We start from the raw sequence: 24,137 nt of genomic DNA, 5'->3' as shown, positions 1-24,137 counted from the left end.
TAATCTGTGGGGAACAGTTCAACCTCCAAGTCTGACCTTCAGTGCGGGCTGCAACAAAGCACGCAACAACATCTTGCATTTATATAGTGCCTTAACCCGAGAAGAGAATAGAAAGTCAGGGGTAAAATTAAAAAGGAAATTAGGAAAGCAAAGAGAGGGCATGATAAAGTATTGGCAAGTAAAATCAAGGAAAACCCAAAGATATTTTACAGATACATTAAGAGCAAGAGGATAACTAAAGAGAGAGTAGGGCCCATTAGGAACATTCGTAATAAGGTGGATGAATTAACTGCGCAGATAGCTGTTAACGGATATGATGTAATTGGGATTATGGAGACATGGTTCCAGGGTAACCAAGCTGGGAACTCAACATCCAGGGGTATGCAATATTCAGGAAGGATAGATAGGAGGGAAAAGGAGGTGGGGTGGCGTTTAGAGGAGATTAACGCAATTGTAAGGAAGGATATTAGCTTGGATGAGGTGGAATCTATATGGGTAGAACTGCGAAACACCAAAGGGCAGAAAACGTTAGTGGAAGTTGTGTATAGACCACCAAACAATAGTAGTGAGGATGGAGATGTCATCAAACAAGAAATTAGGGACGTGTGCAATAAGGGTACAGCAGTTATCATGGGTGACTTTAATCTACATATAGATTGGGCTAGCCAAACTGGTAGCAGTACTGTGGAGGAGGATTTCCTGGAGTGTATAAGGGATGGTTTTCTAGACCAATATGTTGAGAAACCAACTAGAGAGCAGGCCATCCAAGACTGGGTCTTGTGTAATGAGAGAGGATTAATTAGCAATCTGGTCGTGCGAGGCCCCTTGTGGAAGAGTGACCATAATATGGTAGAATTCTTCATTAAGATGGAGGTAATTCAGAGACTAGGGTCCTGAACTTAAAGAAAGGTAACTTCGATGGTATGAGATGTGAATTGGCTAAGATAGACTGATGAATGATACTTAAAGGGTGGATAGGCAATGGCAGACATTTAAAGATCGCATGGATGAACTACAACAATTGTACATCCCTTGTTGGAGTGAAAATAAAAAGAGAAAGGTGGCTCAACCGTTGCTAACAAGGGAAATTAGGGATAGTGTTAAATCCAAGGAAAAGGCATATAAATTGGCCAGAAAAAGCAGCAAACCTGAGGACTGGGAGAAATTTAGAATTCAGCAGAGGAGGTCTAAGTGTTTAATTAGGAGGGGAAAATAGAGTGCGAGAGTAAGCTTGCAGGGAACATAAAAACTGACTGCAAAAGCTTCTATAGATATGTGAAGAGAAAAAGATTAGTGAAGACTAATGTAGGTCCCTTGCAGTCAGAATCAGGTGAATTCATAATGGGGAACAAGGAAATGGCAGACAATTGAACAAGTACTTTGGTTCTGTCTTCACTACGGAAGACATGAATAATCTCCCGAAAATACTAGGGGACCGAGTGTCTAGCGAGAAGGAGGAACTGAAGGAAATCCTTATTAGCCAGGAAATTGTGTTAGGGAAATTGATGGGATTGAAGGCCGATAAATCCCCAGGGCCTGATAGTTTGCATCCCAGAGTACTTAAGGAAGTGGCCCGAGAAATAGTGGATGCATCGGTGGTTATTTTCCAACACTCTATAGACTCTGGATCAGTTCCTATGGATTGGAGGTTAGCTAATGTAACCCCACTTTTTTTAAAAAGGAGGGAGAGCGCAAACAGGGAATTATAGACCGGTTAGCCTGACATCAGTAGTGGGGAACATGTTGGAATCAATTATTAAAGATGTAATAGCAGTGCATTTGGAAAGCAGTGACAGGATCGGTCCAAGTCAGCATGGATTTATGAAAGGGAAATCATGCTTGACAAGTCTTCTAGAATTTTTTGAGGATGTAACTAGTAGAGTGGACAAGGGAGAACCAGTGGATGTGGTGTATTTGGACTTTCAAAAGGTTTTTGCCAAGGTCCCACACAAGAGATTAGTGTGCAAAATTAAAGCACTTGGTATTGGGGGTAATGTATTGACGTGGATAGAGAACTGGTTGGCAGACAGGAAGCAAAGAATAGGAATAAACGGGTCCTTTTCAGAATGGCAGGCATGAAGTAGTGGGCTACCGCAATGTTCAGTGCTGGGACTCCAGCTATTAACAATATACATTAATGATTTAGACAAAGGAATTGAATGTAATATCTCCAAGTTTGCAGATGACACTAAGCCGGGTGGCAGTGTGAGCTGTGAGGAGAATGCTAAGAGGCTGCCGGGTGACTTGGACAGGTTAGGTGAGTAGGCAAATGCATGGCAGATGCAGTATAATATAGATAAATGTGAGGTTATCTACTTTGGTGGCAAAAACAGGAAGGCAGAATATTATCTGAATGGTGGCAAATTAGGAAAAGGGGAGGTGCAACGAAACCTGGGTGTTATGGTACATCAGTCATTGAAAGTAGGCATGCAGGTGCAGCAGGCAGTGAAGAAGGCAAATGGCATGTTGGCCTTCATAGCGAGAGGATTTGAGTATAGGAGCAGGGAGGTCTTACTGCAGTTGTACAGGGCCTTGGTGAGGCCACACCTTGAATATTGTGTAGAGTTTGGTCTCCTAATCTGAGGAAGGACGTTCTTGCTTTTGCGGGAGTGCAGCGAAGGTTCACCAGACTGATTCTCGGGATGGCAGGACTGACATATGAAGAAAGACTGGATCGACTAGGCTTATATTCACTGGAATTTAGAAGAATGAGCGGGGATCTCACAGAAACATATAAAACTCTGACAGGATTGGACAGGTTAGATGCAGGAAGAATGTTCCCGATGTTGGAGAAGTCCAGATCCAGGGGTCACAGTCTAAGGATAAGGGTTAAGCCATTTAGGACCGAGATGAGGAGAATTTTTATTCAGAGAATTGTGAACCTGTGGAATTCACTACCACAGAAAGTTATTGAGGCAGTTCGTTAGGTATATTCAAAAGGGAGTTAGATGTGACCCTTAGGGCTAAAGGGATCAAGGGGTATGGAGAGAAAGCAGGAATGGGGTACTGAAGTTGCAGGATCAGCCATGATCATATTGAATGGTGGTGCAGGCTCGAATGGCCAAATGGCCTACTCCTGCACCTATTTTCTATGTTTCTATGTTTCTATTAGAGACCACAAAGGTAATCTGTGTATGGAGGTGGAAAACATGGATATGTCTCTTAATGAATACTTTCCAGCTGTTTTCACAAAAGAGTGGGACGATACAGACATTGCAATCAGCTTTGAAAGTGGATAAATCCCCAGGCCTGGATGAAATGTATCCCAGGCTATTAAAAGAAGCAAAAGAGGAAATAGCAGAGGCTTTGACCATCATTTTCCAACCCTCTCTGATTGAAGGTGTGGTGCCAGAGGACTGGAGGACTGCTAATGTTGTACCTTTGTTTAAAAAGGGAGAAAGGGGTAGACTGAGTAATTACAGACCAGTCAACCTAACCTCGGTGGTGGGAAAATTATTGCAGAAAATTCTGAGGGACAGGATAAATCTTCATTTAGAAAGACTCGGATTAATCAAGGACCGTCAGCATGGGCTTGCTAAGGGAAGGTTGTATCTGACTAACTTGATTGAATTTTTTGAGGAGGTAACAAAAGGGTCGATGAGGGTAGTGTATTTGATGTAGTGTATATGGATTTTAGCAAAGCTTTGATAATGTCCCACATTGCAGAGGGGTCACAAAAGTAAAAGCTTATGGGATCCAGTCAAAATTGGATCCAAAATTGGCTCAGAGGCAGGAAGCAAATGTTAATGGTTGATGGTTATTTTTGTAGTGGAAAGCTGTTTCCAGTGGGGTTCCGCAGGGCTCAATGCTGGGTCCCTTGCTTTTTGTGGTATGTATCAATGATTTAGACTTGAATGTCGGGGGTATGATAAAGAAGTTTGCTTAAAAATTGGCTATGTGGTTGATAATGAAAAAGAAAGTGGTAGACTGCAGGAAGATATCAATGAACTGGTCAGGTGGGCAGAATCGTGGCAAATGGAATTTAATCCAGAGAAGTACGAGGTAATATATTTTGGGAGGGCTAACAAAGCAAAGGAATACACATTAAATGGTAGGACACTGAGGTGAAAGTGATAGGTTTAATAGAGGAACAAAGGGACCTTGGAATACATGTTCACAGATAGCAGGCCAGGTAGATAAGTTAGTTAAGAAGACATATGGAATACTTGTCTTTATTAGTCGATGCATAGAATACAAGAGCAGGGAGGTTATGCTTGAACTGTATAAAACACTAGTTAGGCCACAGCTAGAGTACTGCTTGCAGTTCTGGTCAGTACATTACAGGAAATATGTGATTGCACTAGAGAGGGTACAGAGGAGATTTACGAGGATGTTGCTTGGACTGGAGAATTTTAGCTATGAGAAAAGATTGGATAGGCTGGGTTTGTTTTCTTTGGAACAGAGGAGGCTGAGGGGGACCTTATTGAGGGGTATAACATTATGAGGGGCCTAGATAGAGTGGATAAGAAGGGCATACTTCCCTTAGCAGAGGGGTACCAACCAGGGGCGGAGGGCATAGATTTAAAGTAATTGGTAGGAGGTTTAGAGGGGATTTGAGGGGATTTTTTTCACCCAGAGGGTGCAGTGGAACTCACTGTCTGAAAGGGTGGTAGAGGCAGAAACCCTCACCACATTTAAAAAGTACTTGGATGTGAACTTGAAGTGCCGTAATCTAGAGCTGGAAAGTGGGATTAGGCTGGATAGCTCTTGGTCGGCCAACACAGGCATGATGGGCCAAAATAGCTTCCTTCCGTGCTGTAAATTTCTATGATTCTATGATTCTAGTAAAACATCTCAAGGTGCTTGACAGGAGCGCTATCAGACAAAATTTGACACTGAGCCACATAAGGAGATATTAGGACAGGTGACCAAATGCTTGGTGAAAGAGGTAGGTTTTAATGAGTGTCTTAAAGGAGGAGAGAGAGGTGAAAAGGTTTAAGAAGGGAATTCCAGAGTTTAAGGCTCAGGCAGCTAAAGGCACGGCTGCCAATGGTGCAGTGTTGTGTTTGTAACCCGAGCTCTCTTCCCACACTCCGGGTGTACCCTGGAAGCACAGAGTGGGTGGGGACCTGGCATAGCAGATTCTTTGCTCCCCATTTTCCATTGCTTTGTGCTTGGAAAATCGGTGCAAATCAGAACAGAGCTAGCGCTGAGAGTCCTTTGGTTCAAATGCACATTTCTGGAATCAGTGCAGGGACAGAGGGGAACAGCATCACCCCAGATATAGCCAGCTTAACTCCATCGCAGGTTTGCATTGGCAACACATTCCTGGTGTAAAGAGTAACGAACATTATATATCTTCTGAGTTAGTAATGATCTGCTCACTCGTGAACGGTTAACTTTCTGTGATGAATTATAAACCGTGCTCTGTGCTTCAGTGCTTTCTGAAGCAGAGCGTCGGGGAGGAGTGGATGAAAGTTAAGATTTGATGTAATGCATTACGGAGGAGGGGGGAGACATTTTACACATTGGTGCATGCAATGCTGAGTTTCAGCCCCTCACGCCCTCCATCGCTCCGCTATGTCGGAATTCCTGAGGTGCTTTCCGCAGCACTAATCTCCAAGCTGGCTCATGGGTGTCACTCGACTTGCCAAAGATAACAGTGTAAATTCACCAATCCTGGATTCTGAGCACTCGAGGTGCGCGAGGGTCAAAGGAAGGGCTTCCAAACCATAGCGCTGATTCTGTGAACCACCAGTGAATTTACCATCCAACACATGAGCAGAGGGACATCACAGTAATATTGCAGTGGACAAATTTGGACAGCTAATTGGGCATGCGGACTGAATGGCTACAGTGACCAATTATCGCAGGGAACATTCCGGCGAATCATATTGGCCCTGGTCATTGTAACAGACCGTGCGAGTTGTGGAATTATTGGGCTTGATTTTAACTTGGGCTAACGGGCCTACAAATGGCCCCACTAACACACGATTGCAATTTTGAGAGATAAATAGGCGGCGTGTAGGCCGTGCACAGTCCAAGTCACTAAAAAAGGTGTTAAAATGATCTTTGTGGGGCCAGGACGAGCGGGTTTGGTCTCTGAGCTCCACAACAACAATCTGCTCCCCTGCTGCCTGATAGGTAAAATTCACCAGAGCAATACCGGGGTTAAAAGAATCAAATTATGAGGACAGGTTGCACAGACAAGGCTTGTAATGAGTATAGAAGATTAAGGGATGATCTAGTCAAGATATTTATGATGATTAAAGGAGTTGATAGGGTAGATAGAGAGAAACTATTTCCTCTGGTGGGGGAGTCCAGAACAAGGGGGCAGAACCTTAAAATTAGAGCCAGTCCATCAATATCCTGCATGATTCAACCACTGTGGAGACCAGCCTAAGCGTCTTCAAGACAACTGAAAGTAAATGTTCTTCAAAGGAGATGAACTTAACAAAAGTAAGTGTGCGAGTTTGAAGGTAAATGCAGTGAGACCGCTCCCAGTGTGGAGTCATAGAAACATAGAAACATAGAAAATAGGTGCAGGAGTAGGCCATTCAGCCCATCGAGCCTGCACCACCATTCAATATAATGATGGCTGATCATGCAACTTCAGTACCCCATTCCTGCTTTCTCTCCATACCCCCTGATCCCTTTTGAATATATCCAACGAACTGGCCTCAACAACTTTCTGTGGTAGAGAATCCCACAGGTTCACAATTATCTGGGTGAAAAAGTTTCTCCTCATCTCGGTCCTATATGGCTTACCCCTTATCCTTAGACTGTGAACCCTGGTTCTGGACTTCCCCAACATTGGGAACATTCTTCCTGCATCTAACCTGTCCAATCCCGTCAGAATTTTATATGTTTCTATGAGATCCCCTCTCATTCTTCTAAATTCCAGTGAATATAAGCCTAGTCGATCCAGTCTTTCTTCATATGTCAGTCCTGCTATCCCTAGAATCAGTCTGGTGAACCTTCGCTGCACTCCCTCAATAGCAAGAATGTCCTTCCTCAGATTAGGAGACAAAAACTGCACACAATACTCAAGGTGTGGTCCCACCAAGGTCCTGTACAACTGCAGTAAGACCTCCCTGCTCCTATACTCAAATCCTCTCGCTATGAAGGCCAACATGCCATTTGCCTTCTTCACCGCCTGATGTACCTGCATGCCTACTTTCAGTGACTGATGTACCATGACACCCAGGTCTTGTTGCACCTCCCCTTTTTCGAATCTGTCACTATTCAGATAATAATCTGCCTTCCTGTTTTTGTGTTGGACAGAAGCGAGGAATTGGAGAATTGGATGGAGAAAGCTGTGCACTCCACTCATGCTGCTTTCCCAGCAGTGAAAAGCAGAGGGAATCGTGCAGTTCTGTTTTATTCATTCCTGGAATGTTGGGAACTTTTATTGCCCATCCCCGACTGCATAACTTGTGAAGCCATTTTAGAGTTCAGTTAAGAGTCAACCACATTGGTATGGGACTGGAGTTACATATAGGTCAGACCGGGTAAGGATGGCAGATTTCCTTCCCTAAAGGACATTAGTGAACCAGTTGGGTTTTTATGACAATCCGACAGCTTCATGGTCACTTTTACCGAGACCAGCTTTTTAGTTCCATGATTGTTAAACTGAATTCAAATTGTCCAACTGCCCATGGTGGGATTCGAGCTCACATTTTCCAGATAACTGGTCCAGTAACAGAACCACTACACCGCCGTGCCCGTGAAGTGTCAGCAATCGGGCCGACACTCCGATTTGCTCCCCCTTCGAGTGAGGCTCCGCACCAAGTTTCTTAAGATTCACCCTGTGATTCCGTTACTAATATTAGGAGAAATCTTCCGAGTGTGCCCTCCCGCTGGGGAACTCTGCCCGATGGCCGCACTGAACAAGAAATCGTGGCCATGCTTTTCCTTCCAATTCACTGAACAAATCATTAAGTCTGCTCCTAATCTACTCCCCCACTTCCTCCGGGACCTCCTGCATGCCTTATATCAGCCAAGGCTCGGTGTACTTCTGTACCTATTTCCCCTCGATATCCAGGAAATCCCGTGTATCCCGAAAGTCCAGAAGAACCATCAGGACCTCGTGATCCTCTGTCACCTGATGCCCCAGGAAATCCAGGGGTGCCTGTAGAACAGAGAAACCCAAATCAGTTCCATCCTAAAACACACGAGGAGCCAATGGTGGCGAGATTGGTCTTTGGCAGAAGCACAAACAGGCGACAGCAATTCGGCAGCTCGTTTTAACCCAGCGAATGTTTTGGGGAAAAAAACGGGCGGGGTGTAATATGGCCTGCTGATTCGCATTACCACAGTAGCTACACTGCAAAAGTACTTCATTAGTTGTGAAGCGCTTTGCGACGTCCTGAAGTTACGAAAGGTGCAATAGAAATGCTGACTCTCTCTCTACCTGCGGGCCAGTGTGTGTTAAGCCTTTATCATTACTGAAAAAAATTTCTCCTAAAATTTCTGGTAAAATAAGATAGGTAGGTTTTAGAAACATAGAAAATAGGTGCAGGAATAGGCCATTCGGCCCTTCTAGCCTGCACCTGGCAGGTGTTGGTCTCTATCATCTGTCATAACAACAATTTGCATTTATACAGTACCTTTAACATAGTAAAATGTCCCAAGACACTTCACAACAGCGTTATCAATCAAAAATTTGACACCGAACCACAGAAGGAGATATTAGGGCAAATGACCAAAAGCTTGGTCAAATAGGTAGGTTTTAAGAAACGTCTTAGAGGAGGAGAGAGGTAGGGAGGCAGAGAGGTGTAGGGAGGGAATTCCAGAGCTTAAGGCCCAGGCAGTTGAAGGCGTGGCTGCTAATGATGGAGTGATTAAAATTGGGGGTGCTCAAGAGACCAGAATTGGAGGAGTATCGAGATCTCGGAGGGTTGTGGGGCTGGAGGTGGTTACAGAGATAAGGAGGGGTGAGGCCATGGAGGGATTTGAAAACAAGGATGAGAATTTTTAAATCGAGGTGTTGCTGGACCAGGAGCCAATGTAGGTCAGCGAGCACAGGAGTGATGGGCGAACGGGACTTGGTGTGAGTTAGGACACGGGCAGCCGAGTTTTGGATGAGCTGAAATTTATGCAGAGTGGAAGATGGGAGGACAGCCAGGAGAGTGTTGGAATAGTCAAACCTAGAGGAACAGGCAACTCTCGATTATCCGTACACGGATCTAATGAAGAATCCGCTGCAGCGGCACTTTTAAAACTGTGATTCTGTCCCGTGTGCAGCTGCACACGACCATTAAACCCACCTCACACACAGTCCTAATGAACTAATTCTAATGTTTTGAATTTAGCAGGCCCCTCCCTTTGGCCTCCATTAGCATTACAATCAGCTGTTTGGTAAAATCAGGCAAAATTCTTTCCTTCCTGACTTTCCTCTTCCCTCCCTATATTTTTCAGTTCCTTCCTCTTCCTCCCTTCCCTGCCGTCTTTCCGTTTTCTGACACCTCTGCAACTCTATTCATAGGCAATCAGATTAGAAGACTCTCACTTAGGAACTCCTCTCCAAACATAAAGAAATTGGGATAAATCTTGGTGAATGTGCTCTTGTGCAGTCTGGAGTATCACTGAGGGTGCCGCCCGGCCTCGGGGGTAAGTAAAGCCCAATCTCATTCGACCTCCAGCGATTTTAAGAAAAAGTAGACACAGTATAACATGGGTCTCTTCACTTTATATTAAAATGAATAGGTGGACTATCCCATCCTGGAGTGCACAGAAGCAGAAAAGCATTAAAGTATAAATTTGGGACCCAAACATTCTCGGCAAGTACTTGCACTCGCCCTAGCGGCAAAATCGTTTACCCAGAATAGCCCGGTCCCCGAGGGCCCCGGATAATCGAGAGTTGCCTGTAACAAAGGGTTTGAGCAGCAGATGAGCTTAGGCAGGGGTGGATACGGGTGATATTATGGAGGTTGAAGTAGGCGGTCTTAGTTATGCCACGGATATGTGGTCAGAAGCTCATCTCGAAGTCAATTATGCAAACATGTCTGGTTCAGCCTCAGACAAATGCTAAGGAGGGTGATAGGGTTAGTTGGCTTGGAAAAAGAGTTTGTGGTGGGGACCAAAGACAATGGCTTCGGTCTTTCCAGTATTTAATTGGAGGACATTTCTGCTGATCCAGTAATGGATGTTACATTTATATAGCGCCTTTAACGTAGTAAAACTACAGTGATAATTTCAGCGGAAGATCAGTGGAAACCAGGGAAAGGGAAATTCTGCCCATTTGTTTTTGATACAGCATTTTATCCCATCACCAGGACTGACCAAAACGCCTCACCGACAATGAATTCCTCGAAGTGCAGTCACTGCAGATCAGGCATGCCTCCCCCAAACAGCACATGTTTAGAGAACAGCACAGATTCTTTTCTATAATTTAATGGGATAAGTGCATCCCCTCCCCCCCAGTTCGTGCTGGTCGACTGGCCGGGAGACGGGAGAAGAGAGGGAGTGGGAGGAGAGGAGAGGGGAGGGGAGGGGGGAAGGGAGCGAGAATAGAGTGGGAGGGGAGGGGGGTTTGCACTGTATTTTCTGCATGTTCCAGGTGTCAGTCCATAAGCAGAGGCCCAATACAGTTCACTATCAAGCAAGGTATCAGATGACAGCGGGCGAGTATGAAAATGCAACTCAGAAAGGAATAGGAGAATCTGCAACATCCACCTCTCCACATGTGGAGCAGAATGTTAGATGTTGGTACTCGGCCTAGAGAAAACTCACCCTGATTGCATCTCCATTGATGGCTTCTTATCCGTCACTGAGACATTACTGAGTGACATCGGGAGTTCTGCTTCAAGCAGCGAGTGATCAATTCTTGAATTGGATGAAGTGCAAACCCTGGAACCTGCAGGGGAGGGGGGTGGAGGATATTCTTACCCGATAAATTAAAATGAGCTGAGTGGTCATTCTCATCCCTTGGTATCTTGTAATCTTGTGAGCAGAGGTGACTGTGTGTTTATACTTATGGGTAAAAGAAATAACCAACACTAGAGTGAGCCAGTAGAACAAGAGAGTCCGCGGGACAGGTGGGAAGCGAAGGAGTCAAGCCATAGAGACACAAGGAGGGAAGGGTACTTACCCTGTGGACCTGGGAGACCGGGATAACCTAGAGTGCCTTTCATCCCCTCAATGCCTAAATCTCCTGGATGTCCAGGTTTGCCTTGTGGCCCTGGGAGTCCTGGTTTGCCTGTTACATAACACACAACATTGATATACGACCTTGCGTAAACATGGGCAATATGCTTTTCAGATTTGGCAAAAGAGGCCGGTTACCTTTGACCCCCAGTTGACCGGTTTCACCCTTGTATCCTGACTGCCCCGGCATGTTCATTGTTTGCCCCGGTTCACCTGGGGTGTTGTAACAACAACATGTGTTATTAAAGAGTGCAACAGTTGGACGTTCCACATTCCAGTAATGCAGCGTAAAGAGGAACACCATGCACAATACTCACTAACTCTCAACTCATGTTCAATCTGTCCCCAAGTTAGTGGTCAACTTTTTATTCATTCTAAGAGCACAGGGCCAGGCGGAGCCTGTTCCTCCATTCAATTATATTATGGCTGATCGGTATCTTAATCATCCATCTGCCTTGGTTCCATATCCCTTAATACCCTTAGCCAACAAAAATCTATTTATCTCAGTTTTGAAATTTTCAATTGACCCCCAGCCGGAACAGTTTTTTGAGGTAGAAAGTTCTGATGAAAGATCATTGACCTGAAATATTAACTCTGATTCTCTCCCCACAGATGCTGCCTGACCTGCTGAGCGTTTTCTGGTTATATCCCAGATTTCCACCACCCTTTGTGTGGAGAAGTGCTTCCTGACATCATCCCTGAACGGCCTAGTTCCAATTTTAAGTTTATGGCACCATGTTCTGGACTCCCCCACCAGAGGAAATAGTTTCTTTGTCTCTACCCTATCAACTCCCTTAATCATCTTAAACACCTCAATTAGATCACCCCTTAATCTCTCTCCCAATACTCAAAGAATGAGGTAGTCACTGAAAACATAGCCCTGAATGCTAAATCTGTCTGCGTTGTGCGGACTTCCTCCATCTTAACTCACCTTTTGTTCCACTCGGGCCGGGGAGGCCCAGGGCACCAGGCAATCCGGGATTCCCTGAGACACCCTGTAAAAAAGCAACAGCTACACTTCAAAAAGAGATAACTTTTTTTTTTATAGTGCTGTTCAATTACCTCAGGCTATCCCAAAGTGCTTTACAGTCAATGAAGTACTTAAATTGAGTCGCTGTTGTAATGTAGGAAATGCGGCAGCCAATTTGTGCGAAGCGAGTGTCTCACCTCCTGACTCTCCAAAGACTTTCCACCATCTTCAAGGCACAAGTCAGGAGTGTGATGGAATACTCTCCACTTGCCTGGATGAGTGCAGCTCCAACAACACTGAAGAAGCTCGACACCATCCAGGGCAAAACAGCCAGCTTGATCGTCAGCCCAGCCACCATCTTCAACATTCACTCCTTCCACCACCAGCGTACTGTGGCTGCAGTGTGTACCATCTACAAGATGCAATACAGCAACTCGCCACAGCTTTTTCGGCAGCCACAATACGCCGGTGGTGGAAGGATCTGTACCAACTAGGATAAGGGCTGCAGGCACATGTGAACACTATCACCTCCAAGTTCCCCATCAAAGTCACACACCATCTTGAATTGGAAGTATATCGCCGTTCCTTCATCGTTGCTGGGACAAAATCCTGGAACTCCCTCCCTAACATCAGTGTGGGACAACCTTCACCACACGGACTACAGCAGTTCAAGAAGCCGGCTCACCACCACCTTCTTGGGGGCAATTAGGGATGGGCAATAAATGCTGGCCTTGCAGCATTGGCGCAGAGTGATCCTTGAATGGGCCCAAGGTGACCTCTGGCGTTTGTGATTTTACAAAGAATTGAAACGATTGGCTACGAAAAAAAATAAAATAAATAAATAAATGCTGGCCTTGCCAGCGACACCCACATCCCAGGAAGGAATATTAAAAATGTTCCCACAAAATAGCAATGAGATAATCGGTTTTCGTGAAGTTGATTGAAGGATAAATATTGGCCAGGACACCGGTGAGAACTCCCCTGCTCTTCTTCAAAATAGTGTTGTGGGATCTTTTACAGCTATTAAGAGAGGGCAGACAGGATTTGGTTTAACCGCTAATCCAAAAGACAGCGGGGCCGAAATTGCCCCCCTCTTTAAGCTCCATTACCGCCTCTAAGAGGCAGCAATGGAGTGGATAGACTTCACTGACCGAGGGCAGGCGGAAGGGCTGACCCTTCTTAAATAGCCCCTGGGCCGGGAGCGACGGTAACGGATTTCCGCGCCTCCCGTGTTACCGCCCCATCGGGCCCGACCGGTGGCGACCCCCTTTCCGACCCACATGGGAGCGGCGCCGCCATGGTTCGGTGTCACTGACATCTTCCCCTTGCGGGAAGCTGTGTGTACCTGGGCGACGTGTCCGCCCTTAAAGAGAAGGGCGCACTGCCGTAGCCTCCATTTTATTTTAATTGTCGGGCCGACTCTTAGATTGGCCCGACAATGGTGGCCACGGGTTCGGCCAGGCCGCCAACAGGCAGCCTGGTACCCCCTCTCGGGTACCGGGCCGCTGGCCCGGCTGACCCCTCCCTGGTGGCCCAGTGGACCTAACTAAACCCCATGCGGAGTTCGCAGCGGCTTTAACTGAAGGGGAGGGACGTTGTGACATGGCAGCGCGATGCCAACGAATCATTTGGGCATCCGACCCGACCAAAGGGCACATTACCTCCAGCATCACCCTGATCGGAAATAGAAGACAAAGAGGCGAATATTGGTGCAAGATCTGCCCCAATACGAAAAATCTTAAATATCTGTGATTGCGCCTACTCTTAGTCGGGGGGCAATTTCGGCCCCTGCATCTCCAAAAGTGCAGCACTCACTCAGTACTGCCCCTCCGACAGTGCAGCACTCCCTCAGTACTGCACTTCCGACATTGCAGCGCTCCCTCAGTACTGCCCCTCCAACAGTGCAGCACTCCCTCAGTACTGCCTCTCCAACAGTGCAGCGCTCCCTCAGTACTGCCCTTCCGAAGGTGCAGTACTCCCTCAGTACTGCCCTTCCGACAGTGCAGCGCTCCCTCAATACTGCCCCTCCGACAGTGCAGCACTCCCTCAGTACTGCCTCTCCGACAGTGCAGCGCTCCCTCAGTACTGCCCCTCCGAAGCTGCAGCACTCCCTCAGTACTGCCCCTCCGACCGTGCAGTGCTCCCTCAGTCCTGCCCCTCTGACAGTGCAGCACTCCCTCAGTACTGCCCCTCCAATAGTGCAGCACTCCCTCAGTACTGCCCCTCCGACAGTGCAATGCTCCTTCAGTACTGCCCTTCCGACAGTGCAATGCTCCTTCAGTACTGCACTGGAGTATCAGCCTTGATTTTGTGCTCAAATCTTTGGAGTGGGACCTGAACCCATGTCCTTCTGAGCCACGACTTAGGACAACTTCAGTTCAGCACTTGGAGCCTGCTCAGTCTGAATGAAAAGCAAATGCTTTCTGTCAAACCTACCTTCTCGCCAGACATCCCGGGGAAGCCGCTAATGCCTGGAGGACCGAATGATCCTGGCATTCCTTTGCTCCCAGGCTCACCGGGGAATCCTGGGAATCCTGGAAGGCCTTTCTGGTAACCTGAAGATCCAGGGAAGCCAGGTTGTCCCAGCTGGCCCGGGAGTCCAGGCATCCCTTTCGACCCTAATATAAAAAACAACAGAAGTAAAAATCAGTCTTTGCTCATGCAGAAAGTCCTATTGCTTTAGTCCCTGATTAGATGCACAACAAAAATAACAACTTGCATTTATACAGCACCTTTAACATAGCAAAACATCCCAAGGAGCTTCACAGCAGCGATTAGCAAACAAAAAATTGACACTGAACCACATAAGGAGATATTAGGACAGGTGACCAAATGCTTGGTCAAAGAGGTAGGTTTTACGGAGCGTCTTAAAGGAGAAGAGAGAGGTGGAGAGGTTTAGGAAGGGAATTTCAGAACTTATGGCTCAGGCAGCTGAAGGCACGGCCGCCAACGGTGGAGCGATGGAAATTGGGGATGCACAAGAGGCCAGAATTGAAGGAGCACAGAGATCTCGATGGTTGTGGAGCTGGAGGAAATTACAGAGATAGTGAGGGGCGAGGGCCATGGAGGCGTTTGAATATTAGGATGATAATTTTAAAAATCGAGGTATTGCAGGACCGAGAGCCAATGTAGGTCAGCGAGCGCAGGGGTAATGGGTGAGCGGGACTTGGTGCGAGTTCGGACATGGGCAGCCGAGTTTTGGATGAGCTCAAGTTTAAGTAGGGTAGAATATGGGAGGCCGGCGAGGAGAGCGTTGGAGTAGTCGCGTCTAGAGGTAACAAAGGTGTGGGTGAGGGTTAACTTCATATGTGTGTCATTCACTGCTGCCTGCTGGGGTCTGTGTTTAGACCATTGCTCTTCTGAATAAATATAAACAGCGCAGAATTGAGTATACTGGGCACAATATCAAAATTTGCAGACAAGACAGAAAAAGAAAGTATGATTAACTGATAATAAGTGACTTCCAAGATTGGCCCGTAAATTGGGCAGGTAGATGTTGGATTAAATTTAATCAGAGAAATGTGAGGTGATACATTTTGCAAGAAAGAATGAGAATCCCATTCAGATATAATTAGCATGGTGCATCCATGTGTATGAGAAATTAGTAATTCCTGCAGTCTTAAAAGCAGTCAGAATCACAGAATCTCACAGCACAGAAGGAGGCCATTCGGCCCATCGTGCCTGTGCCAGCTCTTTGAAAGAGCGATCCAATTAGTCCCACTCCCCCATATTCTTGCAAATTTTTCTTTTTCAAGTATTTATCCAATTCCCTTTTGAAAGTTACTATTGAATCTGCTTCCACCGCCCTTTGAGGCAGCACATTCCAGATCAAAACAACTCGCTGCGTAAAAAAAATGTCTCAATTTCCCCCCAGAAGTTGGAGAGGCTTCAATTAAATAGCAACACAGGCTCGAAAGTGGTCTAAACAACATGGGTAAGATTTAGGATTGTCCCCAAATGCCAGAGGCAACAGGTCAGCATGTGCAAAACCAAACTGCGGAATCAAATATCAATTCTTTCCAGTTATTTCCGTCATACCATACCTCTGGGACCGATGAATCCATATTCCCCAGCATAACCGAAATCTCCCTTGTCCCCCTTCACTCTCTTCATCATGGTGGGCTCGATTGGCGGCGCAGGACCGGGTTGTCCATTTTCTCCACGGTCACCTGTGGTCATTAATAAAGCATCGTCACTTTCCCATAACCAAAACTTTTAGTCTGTTGAGAGGAGCCCACACTTTGAATGTGCTCAAAGTACAGAACAAAGTGGGTCAGTTTGGTTCCTTTAGTGTAACATATTACAAATCTTCCCCTCCCTAACCCCTCACCCCTCCTATCCTCTGTTATATCTTCAGTACAACTCACAAACACACACAAGCCATAAGATGGCAGAACACTCTGGAACTCTAGTCAGGTGACCTGTTCCCTCTTTATTTGTACACAGCACTGGCTGCAGTGCCACAGTAGTCCACAGGTGGAGCTATCTATATTACACTTCTTCATCCTTAATGAAGAAGTAATTATAACAAAATAATCATCATACATAACTTGCATGGTTATACATAACAAAAGGTATGGACCTATTTTGCCATATTTACAAATCAAGCTTAACCACTTGTTTTCTGTTTCGAAGAGGATACCTTCACTCTCAAACAGAACCTTCCAAACATGGTGTCGAATTTAAACTCATTCGAGGATGATCCTTAAGAAACTTTTCCTCCAAGGGATGCCCTTGATTTCCATTTGAATTCTCTCTAACTTCAGACTGTTTGTCTGCCTGACTCGGACTCAGACTTAAATTCTGACTTTCTTTTGGATTTGTTTCCAGTACATTTGATGTAGGATTTGCTACTGGTGTATCAAAACTATTTGATGAGTCAGAAATAATTGAATCATTCCCACCTTCAACTACTTTCACATCTGTGGGTAAAATATGATCAATGTGAACAAACCTAACCTATCCATGATCAAACATCTTGACCAAATATGTGCGAGGACCACATATTTTCACCACTCTTCCTGGTAACCACTTTAACCATTTATGGTGATGGTTCTTCACTCTCACCTTCTGATTTAATTTCACACTTCTCTCTTTTACTCTACCTCTATCATGATTCTTTTTCTGTCTTAATTGTTTCTCTTCTATGGACTGTGCCAAGTTTGGTTTTAACAATGAGAATCTGGTTCATGGCTGTCGTTTGAGAAACAACTGTGCTGGTGTTCTACCATTAGTTATATGAGGAGTATTATGATACATAATTAGAAAATTAGCCAATCTGTGGTCCAATGACAACTGTCGTTTCTTTGGATTTGAATCCAACATCTGTTTGATGAGGGCACATTTTACAATTTGTACAGTGCGCTCTGCTGCACCATTTGAAGCAGGGTGGAACCTTGGTATGTTTCACACCATTTTTGTTCGTGAACTGTACAAATTCTTCTGAACGAAATTGTGGTCCATTATCAGAAACAATTTCTTCTGGGAGGCCAAATGAAGAAAATAATCTTTGTAAAATGTCTAATGTTTTACTTGTTATTTTCCACATTGGACACACCTCGACCCATTTTGAATGGCTATCAATCACAATGAACAATTGTTGTCCTTCTAGCTTAGCAAAATTGATATGTAGCCTTTGCCACACCCTAGGAGGCCATTTCCATGGCTGTAATGGTACTGATGGTGGTTTCTTGCTTACCGATTGACATGTCATACACTGACTGACGATGTACTCTATATCTTTATCAAGACCTGGCCACCCTAAATAACTGCATACAAAACTCTTGGTCAAGCATATTCCCAGGTGCTGGTCATGGAGGTCTCCTAATAATTTGGACCTGAATTTATTTGGTGTAACCACTCTTGCACCCCACATGATACAATCTTTATCGATTGAAAATTCATTCCTACGAATGAAGAATGGATGAATATCTTCGTCTGTTACCTGGTTTGGCCAAATTAATGCCAAAACTTCCTTTTTGATTTGCTCATAATTACGCTCACTAGCACTGAGAGTGCGAGAAGCAAAAGCAATTGGTCTCTCCTCCCCACTATGTAGTACATCAGAGATCACTGCCCCAACTCTATACAGAGAGGCATCACATGCTAGCTTGATCTCCTTGGATACATCATAGTGAACTAACATGGTGCCCTCTACCATTCTGCTTTTACACACCTCGAATGCTGTATCACATTCTTCTGACCACTTCCAATGGACCTGTTTTTTCAATAATTCATTCAGTGGATGTAATACTGCAGCCAAATTTGGTAGGAAATTCACAAAATAGTTCAAAAGACCCAAAAATGATTGAAGTTCAGTGACATTCTTTGGAGTGTGTACATTTCTGATTGCATCCAGTTTTCCCTTGGTTGGATGTAAACCATCTTTGTCTACTCTGTACCCTAAGTACTCCACGAAGTTTTGAAATAACTCACACGTGCGAGCAGACACTCGTGCTCTGTGCTTCTCTAGCTGTTTGAGGACTTCATTCAATCTGTTATTATGGATTTGCCTCTTTGGTGCTGAAATTAGTATGTCATCTAAATAACATACTACCCCTTCAATACCTTGCAAAATCTGGTTCATCACCCCTTGGAATATGGCAGGGGCAGAAGACACTCCAAATGGTAGCCTATTAAATTGATATAGGCTAGATGAGTATTTATAGTCAAGCATGATTTGGACTCCTCATCTAGCTCAAGTTGTAAGTAGGCATTTGTAAGATCCAACTTTGAGAAGATCTGACCACCTGTCAGTGTTGTGAACAAATCTTCTACATGTTTACGGTTACTTTATAATCACCACACAACCTTACCATCGGACTTAGGTACAACAACAGTGGATGTAGATCTATCTTAGAAATAATGTTCTCCGTCTCTAGCCTTTTGAGTTCTTGCTCAACTTTCTCCTGTGGGACGTGACTCGCAGTAAACCAATCTAGCGTCCTTCTGTACCCTGACACTCGTTTTGAAGTCTTGGATCGGACTGCCTGTTTCGCAGAACACCTTCGGATAATTCTTGATGACATCATCCTTTGATGCAAATCTCATTTCAACATGAAAAATCTCACTCCAATCCAGCTTCAGTGATCCCAACCAATTTCTTCCTAGTCATCATCATCATCATCATCATAGGCAGTCCCTCGGAATCAAGGAAGACTTGCTTCCACTCTTAACATGAGTTCTTAGGAGGCTGAACAGTCCAATACGAGAGCCACAGACTCTGTCACAGGTGAGACAGACAGTCGTTGAGGATAAGGGAGGACGGGACAGGGTTGCCGCACGCTCTTTTGCTGCCTGCGCTTGATTTCTGCATGCTTTCAGCGATGAGACTCGAGGTGCTCAGTGCCCTCCCGGATGTACTTCCTCCACTTAGGGCAGTCTTTGGCCAGGGTCTCCCAGGTGTCAGTGGAGATGTCACACTTTATCAGGGAGGCTTTGAGGGTATCCTTGTAACGCTTCCGCTGCCCACCTTTGGCTTGTTTGCCATGAAGGAGTTCCGAGAGAGCGCTTGCATTGGAGTCTCATGTCTGGCATGCAAACTATGTGGCCTGCCCAGTGGAGGTGATCAAATGTGGACAGTGCTTCAATACTGGGGATGTTGGCCTGGCCGAGGATGCTAACGTTGGTATGTCTGTCCTCCCAGGGGATTTGTAGGATCTTGCGGAGACATCGTTGATGGTATTTCTCCAGCGACTTGAGGTGTCTGCTGTACATGGTCCATGGCAGGCTTGCCTCCTGCCACTACTAATACAGGCAAGCTCTGAAATTGATCCTTGTATTTCACCGGTATGGTGATATGACCGACCACAGGAATGTTCTCTCCCGAGTAGCCTCGCAGCTCTATCTTGGATTTCTCCAATGGGAAATCGTGCAATTTGTCGAGATATAGCGACTCCGGTACTATACTCACGGATGCACCAGTGTCGATTTCCATGGGTATCTTGGTTCCTGCAACATCTATGTGGATGATGATACTTTCCGAATCACTGCTGATGATGTGTAGCTCTAAAACCTCCTCGTCCTGTTGTTTTTCTTCCATGCTATGTAGTCTCTGGGGATTTCTACTTAGAGCTTTGAAAGCTGGTTTACTCTTCAGTCGGCATGCCTTCGCAAGATGCCTAGTTTTCCTGCAGGTGAAACACTCTGCCTTCACATATGGACAACTTTGAGCAATGTGTTGTCCCAGGCACTGATAGCAGGACTTCAATGCTGTTACCATTGCCAGTTTCTGAGACCTTGGGGCCCAACTGCCTTTTACTTTTAACCTGCAGGCGATTCACCTCGGTTGTCTGACGACTGGAAATATTATGAAATTCTCGGGAATATTGGTTGGCCATGTTCTGACAAGCTGACATAGCTGTCTGACAAGCTAAATTAGTGGGGGCTTGTAAAAAGGGAACAGCAACAATCATGGTTGTTTAACCTCCATATTGATTGAACACATCAAATTGGTCAGGGTAGCCTTGAGGAGGAGTTCATAGAGTGCATAAGGGATGGGTTCCTTGAGCAGTATGTAACGGAACCAACCAGGGGGCAGGCTGTCTTAGATCTGGTCCTGTGTAATGAGACAGGATTAATAAACAATCTCCTAGTAAAGGATCCCCTCGGAATAAGTGATCATAGCATGATTGAATTTCAAATCCAGGTGGAGGGTGAGAAAGTTGGATCTCTAACCAGTGTACTAAGCTTAAATAAAGGAGACTATGTAGGTATGAGGGCAGAGTTGGCTAAAATGGACTGGGAAAATAGATTAAAGTGTAGGACGGTTGATGAACGGTAGTGTATATTTAAGGAGATATTTCACAACTCTCAAGAAAAATATATTCCAGTGAAGAGGAAAGGGTGTAAGAGAAAAGATCCGTGACTAACTAAGGAAATTAATGATGGTATCCAATTAAAAACAAGGGCATACAAAGTGGCCAAAACTAGTGGGAGGAGAGAAGACTGGGAAGCTTTTAAAAGCCAGCAAAGAACAACTAAAAAAATAATTAAGAAAGGGAAGATAGACTATGAAAGTAAACTAGCACGAAATATAAAAACTGATAGCAAGAGTTTCTATAGGTATATAAAAAGGAAAAGATTGGCTAAAGTAAATGTTAGTCCTTTAGAGGACGAGACTGGGGAATTAGTGATGGGGAACATGGAGATGGCAGAAACTCTGAACAAATATTTTGTATCAGTCTTTGCGGTAGAGGATACTAACAATATTCCAACAGTGGATAGCCAAGGGGCTATGGGGAGGAACTTAACAGAATCACAATCACTAAGGAGGTGGTACTCATTAAGATACTGGGACTAAAGGCGGATAAATCTCCTGGATGTGATGGCTTGCATCCTAAGGTCTTAAGAGAAGTAGCGACAGGGATGTGGATGCATTGGTGGTAATTTACCAAAATTGCCTGGATTCTGGGGAGGTCCCAGCAGATTGGAAAACTGCAAATGTAACACCGCTATTTAAAAAAGGAGACAGACAAAAAGCAGGAAACTATAGGACATTCTTGTTATTGAGGGAGTGCAGCGAAAGTTCACCAGACTGATTCCCGGGATGGCAGGACTGACATATGAAGAAAGGCTGGATTGACTATGCTTATATTCACTGGAATTTAGAAGAATGAGAGGGGATCTCATAGCAACATATAAAATTCTGATGGGATTGAAAGGTTAGATGCGGGAAGAATGTTCCCGATATTGGGGAAGTCCAGAACCAGGGGTCACAGTCTAAGGATAAGGGTAAGCCATTTAGGACTGAGATGAGGAGAAACTTTTTCACTCAGAGAATTGTGAACCTGTGGAATTCTCTACCACAGAAAGTTGTTGAGGCCAGGTTGTTAGATATATTCAAAAGGAAGTAAGATGTGGCTCTTACAGCTAAAGGGATCAAGGGGTATAGAGAGAAAGCAGGAATGGGCTACTGAAGTTGTATGATCAGCCATGATCATATTGAATGGTGGTGCAGGCTCGAAGGGCCGAATGGCCTACTCCTGCACCTATTTTCCATGTTTCTATGACCAGGTAGCCTAACATTTGTGATTGGGAAAATGTTGGAGTCCATTATTAAAGAAGCAGTAGCAGGACATTTGGAAAAGCAAAATTCGATCAGGCAGAGTCAGCATGGATTTATGAAAGGGAAGTCATGTTTGACAAATTTGCTGGAGTTCTTCGAGGATGTAACAAACAGGGTGGATAAAGAGGAGCCAGTGGATGTGGTGCATTTGGACTTCCAGAAGGCATTTGACAATGTTCCACATAAAAGGTTACTGCACAAGATAAAAGTTCACAGGGTTGGGGGTAATATATTAGCATGGATAGAGGATTGGCTAACTAACAGAAAACAGAGAGTCAGGATAAATGGTTCATTCTCTGATTGGCAACCAGTAACTAGTGGGGTGCCGCAGGGATCAGTGCTGGGACCCCAACTATTTACAATCTATATTAACGACTTGGAAGAAGGGACTGAGTGTAACGTAGCCAAGTTTGCTGACGATACAAAGATGGGAGGAAAAGCAGTGTGAGGAGGACACAAAAAATCTGCAAAAGGACACAGACAGGCTAAGTGAGTGGGCAAAAATTTGGCAGATGGAGTATAATGTTGGAAAGTGTGAGGTCATGCACTTTGGCAGAAAAAAATCAAAGAGCAAGTTATTATTTAAATGAAGAAAGATTGCAAATTGCCACAGTACAGCGGGACCTGGGGTACTTGTGCATGAAATGCAAAAGGATAGTGTGCAGGTACAGCAAGTGATCAGGAAAGCCAATGGTATCTTGGCCTTTATTGCAAAGTAGATGGAGTATAAAAGGAGGGAAGTCTTGCTGCAGCTATATAAGGTATTAGTGAGGCCACACCTGGAATACTGTGTGCAGTTTTGGTTTCCATACTTACGAAAAGATATACTTGCTTTGGAGGCAGTTTAGAGAAGGTTCATTCGGTTGATTCCGGGGATGAGGGGATTGACTTATGAGGAAAGGTTAAGTAGGTTGGGCCTCTACTCACTGGAATTCAGAAGAATGAGAGGTGATCTTATTGAAACATATAAGATTAGGAGGGGGCTTGACAAGGTGGATGCAGAGAGGATATTTCCATTGATGGGGAAGTCTAGAATTAGAGGGCGTGGTATTAGAATAGGGGCCGCCCATTTAAAATAGAGATGAGGAGAAATTTCTTCTCTGAGAGGGTTGTATATCTGTGGAATTCACTGCCTCAGAGAGCTGTGGAATCTGGGACATTGAATAAATTTAAGACAGAAATAGACAGTTTTTTAAATGATAAGTGGAAAAGGGGTTATGGGGAGCGGGCGGGGAAGTGGAGCTGAGTCCATGATCAGATCAGCCATGATCTTATTGAATGGCGGAGCAGGCTCGAGGGGTCGTATGGTCTACTCCTGTTCCTTTTTCTTATGTTCTTATGTTCTTAAAAGTTAAGTTAGGAGTTGTCGATAACTTTCTTCTGATCGCATCATTTTTCATCCCACAAACAAAGCGGTCACACAATGCTTGGTCCTGAAAGTTTTCAAAATTACAGTGAACAGATAGCTTTTTTATTGCTACTATGTACTCACTGATATTTTCCTCAGTTAACTGATCTCATATTCTGAAACGATAACTTTCAGCAATTTCCAGGGGCTCAGGACTGTAGTGCTTAATCTGCTTAAGAGTTGTGTCCTTTGGCTTGACAGGCACAAGCAAATTTTTCAGGGTGTTATGCATCTCGAGTCCTGCTTCAGTTAAGAAAATCGCTCGTTGTCTTTCCAACACCACCTCGTTATGGTTTTCATCATTGGAGACTTCGATGATATTATTTGCGATGAAAAACATTTCTAGCCACACCACATACGCTCCAAAACTTTCACGGTCACGTTGAAACTCCCCCAAGCACCCTATTATTCCCATAGGCGCGGCCATCTGGACTCTGGCAGTTCAGACAAGTGTGCTTGTAATTTACTTTGGATTTGCAGCTGTTAATCAAAACAGAGAAGCTCTCAAAGTCTCTCTGTCGGTTAGCTGAATCCTCCACCAACAAAAATTGCAGCTTTTTTTTAACGATTATCCCATCCTCGTCGTTATTATTACATCTTCAGTA

General features: G+C 44.9%; 1 protein-coding gene across 1 annotated transcript in view; it reads right to left on the bottom strand.

The window, feature by feature from the left end:
* The window catches only part of LOC139274985 (collagen alpha-6(IV) chain-like), a 401,423-nt gene that overhangs the window by 56,655 nt on the left and 320,631 nt on the right, over nucleotides 1-24,137 (bottom strand). Inside the window, exons 33-38 of the mRNA XM_070891802.1 lie at nucleotides 16,102-16,227; nucleotides 14,495-14,676; nucleotides 12,020-12,083; nucleotides 11,227-11,301; nucleotides 11,033-11,140; nucleotides 7,964-8,071 (exon numbers count right to left, since the gene is read on the bottom strand). Of these exons, the coding sequence (XP_070747903.1) occupies nucleotides 7,964-8,071; nucleotides 11,033-11,140; nucleotides 11,227-11,301; nucleotides 12,020-12,083; nucleotides 14,495-14,676; nucleotides 16,102-16,227 (663 nt within the window). The remainder of the gene's footprint in view (nucleotides 1-7,963; nucleotides 8,072-11,032; nucleotides 11,141-11,226; nucleotides 11,302-12,019; nucleotides 12,084-14,494; nucleotides 14,677-16,101; nucleotides 16,228-24,137) is intronic.

This window comes from Pristiophorus japonicus, chromosome 10 (genome assembly GCF_044704955.1).
Source record: "Pristiophorus japonicus isolate sPriJap1 chromosome 10, sPriJap1.hap1, whole genome shotgun sequence".
NCBI lineage: Eukaryota > Metazoa > Chordata > Chondrichthyes > Pristiophoridae > Pristiophorus > Pristiophorus japonicus.
This window is presented reverse-complemented; position numbering and strand designations above follow the sequence as displayed.